Source organism: Mesoplodon densirostris, chromosome 1 (assembly GCF_025265405.1).
Source record: "Mesoplodon densirostris isolate mMesDen1 chromosome 1, mMesDen1 primary haplotype, whole genome shotgun sequence".
NCBI lineage: Eukaryota > Metazoa > Chordata > Mammalia > Artiodactyla > Ziphiidae > Mesoplodon > Mesoplodon densirostris.
Genome location: NC_082661.1, coordinates 174,578,692 through 174,587,396, shown reverse-complemented (window position 1 = coordinate 174,587,396; position 8,705 = coordinate 174,578,692). Strand labels below are relative to the sequence as shown.

Here is an 8,705-nt window from a genome sequence, read left to right as displayed (position 1 = left end):
TTGATAACTGTTGAGGCTGGGTGATGGGTTTGTGGGTGTCTAGTATACCATTCCCTCTACCTTTGTGTATGTTTGAAAATCTCCATGATAAAAAAGTAAAATAATAGGTGCTTCCCTGGTGGCGCAGTGGTTGAGAGTCAGCCTGCCGATGCAGGGGACACGGGTTCGTGCCCCGGTCCGGGAGGATCCCACATGCCACGGAGCGGCTGGGCCCATGAGCCATGGCCACTGAGCCTGCGCGTCCGGAGCCTGTGCTCCGCAACGGGAGAGGCCACAACAGTGAGAGGCCCGCGTACCGCAAAAAAAAAAAAAAAAAAAAAAAAAAAAAGGAAAATAATAATAACAACGCTGAGAACTTAAAAGAAAAAGAAAACAGTTATGTCCACCACACTCTCTCCCAGCTGAATCAGAATCTCTGCCTCCCAGGCATTGTTATGCTTTAAAATTGCCTCAGGTGAGAGCAGCCAAGGTGAGAATCTCTGCATAGACTTCATCACTCACTAGCTGTATAACCTCAAGCTAGTATCCTTCCCCTGCTGAGCCTCAGTTTTCTCATCTGTAAAACAGGGGTAAAGCTTCTAACAACCTCATGGAATTGTTGTGAGGTTTAAATGGATAATACAGGATAATATGGGTTGGGCCTAACAGAGTGAGCAGGTCAGCCTGCAGCTTTGCAGTCACTCTGAGCACCACCAGGTCTCTAGCCATAGTATTATAGATGAGGAACCGCAAGGCAATATATAAAAAAATATGTGCAGAAGAGGCCATCAGATGGCCTCCCAGGGACAGTCCTCACCTTCTGGGCAACTTTTACATGTTTTCCAAAGCACAGGGAGTTCATTAACTAGAAAGCTTTTTCATCTGCCTTTCCTTATTGCTTAAAGACCACTCAGCACAGAGACACCAGGGTCACTTAGTGTCACTGCCAGAGGTACAGATTGGGGCGGGGCTTGAATGGAGGGAAAAGCTTGGGCTTTCTCTGTTGGCCTTACCACTGGCTTCCAGGACTTAGCCTCAGTTTCTCCATCTGTGTCGGGTGAGTAAAGAGATGGGCAGCCCTTGGCAAGGGGTAGGTCTTAGGAAATAATCAGAGAATGAGAATGAATGAATGCATGAATGTCTGGGGATCACTTCACTATGACAGACAAAGTGACCTGTTGGAGCCTTGATGAGGTCAGTGGGAGCTCCCTGGGATGGGGAGGGGCCCTTGACACGTGGGCTAACTTCTCTGGGGTAGAAAAAGAGAGCACGGGGAACACAACAGCAGAAGCTAGTGCAGGTAGAGAAGCGCGGAGGACATAGTTCGCAGCAGGACAGGAGCAAGGAACTACCAGGAGGGAGCTCCGGGACACCAATTCGAAAACCGTGCGAAGGTGGAGGCGTGGGGTCTTGGGCTGACCACCCAGCCGGCGTCCCGCGTGCTGGCCAGGGTTCCGGGTCTCTTGCCCGCTCCGCTGGACTCCGCATCGCCGCCTGGCGGACACGCCGCGCTCCGCTCGGGCTTCGGCGGCAGCCGGCCGGCGTGCGGAGGATCCCGCGGCAGTTCAAGAGACAGCGGGAGAGCCGGGGGCGCGGAGCGAGGATGGGGCGTCTGTTCCCCGAGCGGCGTCGCGCCTGCTCTGGACCTGCAGCACACACTGGCACCCTCTCCTCACTAACCCGGCGCCGGGGGTGACTCAGCTCCATCTCACACGTCGGGGAACGCTTTCTTCCCCCAACCTCCGGCCCCCAGCTCCAGAATTTTACTGCCTCTGAGGAGATTCTCCGGGAAGGTCTCATTAAAATTTCAAGGCGTTTTGGGTTTGATTTTTGTTAATAAAATATCGAGACTGGGCGTGAAGGCACGAGCGTGCCCAGTTCGTCTCCGTGCCGGTCCCAGACCTGAAATTCCAGGGCTGGGGAATTTCTAGGTCCTTCCCTCTCAAGTGGGTCCCGGCGGGCAAGGTGTGGTGGCCCTGCCCGAAGACTCGAGGCAAAGGAGAGCGAAGCGTGTGGGTCGGAGTGGCCAGGGGCGTGGGGCTGCTGGTGAGGGGTGAGCAAGGGCCTGGTTTTCATGTCACAAGCCGTGGACACTGGAGTCCTCGGGACTCGGGCCGCACCACCTCCTCGAATGTCCTCCCATCCCATTGGGTGTGTGTGTGTGTCTGTCCGAGAGCCTGCGGGTGACAAGTCACTCCATCGGCCGAGGTTCTCAATAAGCTAGATCCAGCTAGGCCCAGCCCAGCCTCTCTTACCCGGACCAGAGTGGGAGCAAGACGGCGTCGTCCCGGGTGCAGTGCGGGCAGGCGGCTCGGAGGCGCGGGAGGCTGCCCCCTCCGGGTAGGCGACGTAAAGCCTGTCTTCCTCTACCAAGTCCTCTCCAGGAGGAGGCCTAGGAGCTCCCCGCGGCGTCCCGGAGGTCGCCGGGCCTGCTTTGCGTTCAACCCGGGAAAAGGCCCCGCAGGCGTGAGGCTGACGCTGGGAGGAGGGTGTAAAAATCTCAGTCACCAACCTTCGAGCAAATGGCTGCGGGGGCCGCGCGGTTGACTGACCGAAGTCTGAGGCCGAGGACGGCCTCTGCGCGGCGGTGAGCTTCCCGAGGCAGCAGGGGGAGCTTGACGCCGAGGGAGACCGGTGGCTCGGAGAACCCAGAACAGCCTGACCCTGGGGAGAGAAGAGTTCGGGGCGCGCGCTCAGCGCCGCGACTCCAGGGTCCCAGGATCCCAGGAAAGGCGAGCTCTGTACCCAGACTCCCGTGGACCCGGCGGGGCGAGCGCCCAAACAGCCAGAGACCAGGACTTGCGCCCGGGCCTGGAGTATGAGTGTGTGTGTGATCGCGGGTGGGGGTGTGTGATCGTGGGTGGGGGTGGGCCTTGGACACCCGCCCCCCTCCCCAAAAATTAGACTTCTTCTCTGCCTGGTTCCATGGGCGCTTCAGGCAGCTCCGTCCTGCCGCTCAAGCTGGGGAGAAGGGAGAGGTGCGCCCCGCGGGGATCCGCGCCCGGACGTAGAGTCCCGCCGCGCCTTTGCGGAGCTGAGCTCGCAACCCAGAACGGCCGTCGGCGTCTACCTGGTCGCCCCAGCGAGGCCGACAATGGGCGCCAGGACCCTCGCGGGGCCGAACTGGAAGGGGCTTCCGGGTCCCGGGCCCGGGCGCGCTCTTCTGCGGCGCAGACTGGGATAAAGCGCAGACTGCAGAGAAATCGGGATGTGGAAAAGCAGCCGCGGCGCCGGCCTGACGCGGGTGCCGACTCCGGAGAGAGGAAGCAGCCCCGGGGGGAGGGTGGTGGCTGGAGGAGGTCGCCTGGTGGCCGCCTTTGGCCCTCCGCAGCCGGAATAAGAAAAGGAAAGCGAACTCACTTTCCCCCTAGGGACAAGAGGGCTCCGGCGCGCTCTCCTCCCCAGGCCTGGGAAACAGGTTCCCAAGCGCCCTCCGACCCACAATCGATCCCGGCTGCCCGCCTGGAACGGGGGATGCTTGGAAAGCCAAGAGAGGGACAGCGGGTGGCGGCATCTCCTCCGGGCCGAGGCCGAGCGGGCGAGTCCCGACCTGCGCCGCTCTCTGCACAAAACGAAACCCAAACTCCCGAAAATCTCAGTAGGGAAAAAATTTTAAATCCTTTTCTTTTCTTTCACTTTTAACAAACCAGCTGCTGGGAGAAAAATTAAAAACGAAATTAGCGATAGCTAAGGACACTATCTTTCCAAATTGTGAAATCTCCTTTAAAAATATTTTCCCCAAGGCCAACCCCACGACTGGCCAGCCCGTCTGAAGCCTTTGCCTCTTCCTGAAAATCAGAACCAAACAATCGGAAATGCGGCCACAGTCCTGGGAAGAATGAGTAGCCATGAGGGAACCCACTGAGGCCGAAACTGCCTTGCTCCTCTTTCTCTTTAACCAAAAATAAAAAAAGATGATAATAATAAGAAGTAAAACCCTTTAATACATCAAATATACGGAATTTTAATCTTTAAAGCGATACATTGTCTATTATTTTAGTACATGACGTAAACCTTACTTGTCCCCTTCTCAGCGGGTGGACTTAAAAATTAAAAATAGTTAAGTGTTCCTTTTAAAGAACAAAATAAGGCAAATGAGGTTTTGGAATAGAACTGTTTTTTCTTTTTTTTTTATCTTCCAGACTACATACAAAAAAATATCCATTCTCTTTCGATGGTATACACCTTAAAAATAATTGCAATTTGAAATCAGAGCTGACAAATTGTGACTTGTTTTGTTTTTTTCATTTTTTGTAACAAACATGCAGGTAAATTTGTTTCAATCAGACATTAAATAAGAACGTACAATACAATCATAGCAATTTTAAAGTAACATTAAAGAGAAGACCTCTAGTTCTGTGGAGGTTTTGTATTTATTTATAATCTACAAGGGACGGGAGGGTTTGTCTTCCACATTTTTACCCTCAAGTTTTAATTTTTTCCCCCTCTTCCTTTTTACCTACGGAGCTCAAACTAAGTAATGCACTTTTGAACCACGGGTCCGCTTGGAGCTAACATAAATAAATACCAGTGTCCACCGATGCAGTCCTCAGATGAACACTTTCTCAATTATTTTTTCCTTCTTTTTCTATAAAAAGTCAAATGATATTTTTTCAACTTTTATAAAGTTTGGGTGGGGAGAGGTGGGGAAAAGGGGAGTGAGTTTCCCACCGGGTCTCGGTCGCTGTTTCGGGTAGATAGATACGGTATATATATATTTTTTCCTTTTCTGGCCCGGGTGATCCCCACGCGCGGTGACAGTAGCCTCTGCCCTGTTCCCGCTCCTCCCTCGGCTCTTCCCCACCCCCCAGTTCTTTTCTTTCCCTCGACAGCCCTCCCGACCGTCCTCACTGGTACCCCAGCGCGGAGGCCGTGGTCAGTCTCTGTCCGTAGAGGGCGTAGGGGGAGTAGTAGGGTCCGGTGGCGGCGGGCACGGGCACGGGAGCGCCGGGCGTGGGGAGCGGGCTCTTGGAGTAGGGGTGGTAGCGGCTGCTGAGTCCCAGCGCGTGGTGAGGGCTGCGCAGCGCCAGCGTCCCGGGGCTGCCCGGGGCGCCCGACGTGGGGATGTGCATGTGGCAAGCCATGGCGGCCGCTGCAGCGCTGGCAAGAGACGAAGAGCTGGGGTAGCCCGACAGCAGTTTGTCTGTCCCGGGGAAGGCCGTATGGGTCCGCAAGTGGCTCAGCAGCTCTTCGGACGTAGCGAAGCGCTTGTCGCAAGGCCCGTTGGCCGACACCCAGTTGCAGATGTGGGGGAGTGGGTCGTTAGGGAGCATGAAGCCGTAGGGGTAGAGGGGGTGGCCGGCCAGAGAGGGCGGTGTGGCGCCGGCAGCCGCGGCAGCGGTTAGCGATGAGTGCACGCCGTGCAGAGGGTGCGTCGGGTACACCAGCGGGTATCCGGACTTGAGAGCCGCAGCCGCCGCGGCTGGATCGTGAGCGCACGACGCGCTGGCTGCCGCCGCCCCAGCCAGGTGGCTGGCGCAGTGATAGCTGAGGCAGTACGGGTCCCGGCACAAACTGGCTGTCATCACGGACGGCGGCGACGCTCCGGCCAAGGGGCTCGAGCCGGCGGGCTTACTGCAGCCCAGAGAGCCCGCCGCGGCCGCCGCCAGCTGCGCCCCCACCAGGCTGCCCGGCTTGGTGGGGTCGAGCGCCACCCCGTGTGGCAGGAACTGGGGCGGGTAGCCGGCGTAGGCCCCAGCCAGGCTGCCTGGGTAGGTCATGCCCGCGGGAGGCAGAGGAAACACTGTCTGGCCCGGCTTGTAGGGCGACACGGGCGCCACCAGCCCAGAGCCCAACACCGAGGAGGAGGTGGGCGCGCTGGGGCCGGAGCCGGAGCCCGATGAGCCGCCACAGTCAGAGCCTAGAGCCTTGCCCCCGGGACCCCCATCTGGGTGCTGGTTCACGTCCACATTAATCCCGCCGCCACAGCTAATCCGGCCGTGCGCCAACCCCGTAGGTCCCCCTTCGGCCGAGGCGCCCCCGGAGCCCTTGCTGCCGCCACCACCGCCGCCCGCCTCGGGGTCCTTCTTGTCGTCCTTGCCCTCCGGGCCGCCCCCGGCCGAAGGCAGCATGCCTCCTGGCGAGCAGGCCGAGGCGCTGGAGCTTGGGCTGCCTGTCCTGGGCGTGAATGGCTGGCAGGTGGCGCTCGGTACCCGGAATCCTGACTTCTCCGCCGAAACCCCCCCGCCGCCGCCCCCGCCGCCCCCGCCTCCGCCGCCGCCGCCGCCTCCCGGCTCCTTCTTATCCGAGCCGGGTTTGGAGTACGGCTTGAAACTCGACTTGTCCTCCACGCCGATGTCGCTCATCTTGAGGGGGCCCGACTTTGAGTCCTTGTCGCCCCCGGCGCCGCCGCCGGCACCGCCCGCGCCTCCCCCGTTGGAGGCGACCGAGGAGAGTTTGGACGAGGGCGAGGGGTCGGGCTTCCCGATCTGCGAGCATGTTTGGGCCAACAGCGCCAGCGGACTCTTCTTGGCATCAAGCTGCGGGGGTCAGACGTGGTGGGGGGGGCACAAAGAAAGAAGGGGAAACCCTTTAGAATCTTGGCTTCTAGGTTTCAAACGCACCTCCGCCAAGACCCGCAAAGATCCTCCCAGCCCCAAGGCGCAATTCTAGGCGACACCCCTTCTACACATACACATTCTCGCTCTTGAGAAAGGCCACAGCACTCCCCCCCGCCCGCCATCAGGATCTTTCCTGTCCTCTCTAAGCGATAACTGTATTTAAAAAAAATTGCAAAATGTTTTGGTTTCTGACTCTTTGACCCAGAACTGTAACCCCACGCACCCACACACACCCCTAATTCGAGTAAGGGTTCGGGTGGTTGGCGCCTTAGAGGCTGTGTGCAAACACCAGCTTCTGGAGAACCGGAGAACTGGGACTTTGGAACCGTATTTTGGGCTCCCGGGCTCCTATCTTCCAGGCTGCGAATGAGCGGACTTGGGTCGGGGTAGGGGCTTTAATACCAAAGGGAGAAACAAGTTTCGGCTGCCTTGTCTTCTAGCATTCACACCTCATTCTACCTCCTCCCCTCTTTCCGCCCTAGTTTTAAGGTGCGGGAGCACTATCCTCTCCTCTCATCCCGGAGCTGAATCACTCCGACACCCCGCCTTTCATTCCCCCCCCTCCCGATCCCGAGAGAAAGAAATCCTGTGAAGGGGCAGCCAGGGTGGTGGTCCCAGCGCGATCCAGGGATAGGGTCCTTACCTCTATGGGGCTGACGGGAGTAGAAGGCAGGGGCTGCAAGTACTCGGGGTGCAAAATGTGGCCAGTCCGTGCCGTCAGCATCTTCAGCACCTTGATGGGCAAGCGGTTAGCCTGGCGGAGAGGGTCAGAGGGGGGCACGGCGTGCACAAAAGGCTTGGTGCTGCCGGCCGGGGACGAGCCTGGGCCGGGGCCGGAGCCGGAGCTATTTCCAGAGAGCGCGCTGGTCCAGGCAGGGTCCGCACTGCCGCTGCCGCTGCCGCCGCCGCTGTGCTTACTGCTTCTTAAGGCAGAAAGCGAGGGCGCTGTGCTCATGACCCACCCGCGCGCATGGGAGCAGCGGGGGGAGGGCTCCTGGAGGCGCGGGGCGGGCTCGGGGCTGTGCGCTCGCCGGGGGAGCAGGAGCAGGAGCAGCAGGAGGAGGAGGAGGAGCTGGCGCGGCGATCACGGGCGCCCAGAGCGCCTTCTCGGCGCCTGGAGCCAGAAGCGAATAATCCTGGGTGGCCCGCAGCGGAGCCGTGGCCGAGCGGGAGGAGCCGGCCCGACTGCGGGAGTGCCGAGTGGCTCGCGGTGTCCGCCTCGGGCTGTGCCCCTGCGCTGCGCACTCGCGGCCCGGCGCTAGCGCCTGCGCTGCTCTCCACGATGTGAGCCGCTGCCTGTCCAGCCTGAGCTCTGGCGAGGAAACTCACTTCAAAAGCAGCTGCACCGAGGGGGAGATTAAAGCCTTTGCCGCCTTCCAATCAAATGGGAGCCCGAGGTGATTGGAGGGTCAAGGGGATGTGACGCGTCCCGCGCCGCCGCCGCCGCCGCCGCCGCCGCCGCAGCCAGGACTCTCAGCGCTGGTTTTAATGGGCAGCTCCCTCTTCGCCGCTCCCCCTGCGTGTCCCTCCCCTGATTTCGCTCGGAGGACGAGCTGGACATTTATTCTACGTTTGCTGTCTGCCGCCTCCCTCTTTTTTCTTCCTCGTCGTCCGTCCTTTCCCCAGCTGGAGAATAAACTGAAACCTTCTTTTGCAGGAGAGTGTGTGTGAGGAACAGTTTGGGGGTGTTCAGAAGGAGCACTGGCGGGAGTCTGGACAACAGCCGGACTGTCAACTCGGCCGCACAGAGGGCCCGCACACCAAATATTCTCTCCTCCTGCTCCTCAGTGGTAATTGAAATCTCTTGCGGTGCGGCCGCCTGGGTAAGGAGAGGTGGGGAGCGGGTGTTGGAGGAAGTCCGCCCGCCCGCTTTGATTTCTCGAGATTCGGCGGCGGAGAAACCAGAAGCTGGGTGGGCAGCGGAGGCGGTGGAGGCCTGTCTCCGCTTGGTGTGCTAGGCTCCCCGCCCTTCCCGGCCACGTGACGCCCGGGGATGCGCAGATTGGGGCAGGAGCGGGGGTCACATGTTTCCTCTGTTTCACACTCGGCCCCCCCCATTCTTACTCTCCCCTGCTACCCTCTCTTCTACCCACCCCCCCGCCCCGTTCTTTGGGCATCTCCACCCCTCCATCAATTGTCAATGTTCCTCGACCGCAATCAATCAGT

General features: G+C 59.4%; 1 protein-coding gene across 1 annotated transcript; it reads right to left on the bottom strand.

The window, feature by feature from the left end:
- Positions 1–3,920: 3,920 nt before the first annotated feature.
- Positions 3,921–7,997, bottom strand: ZNF503 (zinc finger protein 503). Its single transcript, XM_060111642.1, has 2 exons — positions 7,183–7,997; positions 3,921–6,458 (listed from the first exon to the last, which is right to left on the bottom strand). Exons 1-2 carry the CDS (start codon positions 7,492–7,494, stop codon positions 4,827–4,829), a joined length of 1,944 nt encoding a protein of 647 aa, XP_059967625.1. The 5' UTR covers positions 7,495–7,997; the 3' UTR covers positions 3,921–4,826.
- Positions 7,998–8,705: the final 708 nt, after the last annotated feature.

Excerpts from the sequence above, each read along its gene's own strand:
- ZNF503 (XM_060111642.1), bottom strand. The coding sequence starts at position 7,494 with ATGAGCACAGCGCCCTCGCTTTCTGCCTTAAGAAGCAGTAAGCACAGC. Across the intron at positions 6,459-7,182 it reads CTCCCGTCAGCCCCATAGAG|CTTGATGCCAAGAAGAGTCC; the intron begins GTAAGGACCCTA and ends TGACCCCCGCAG.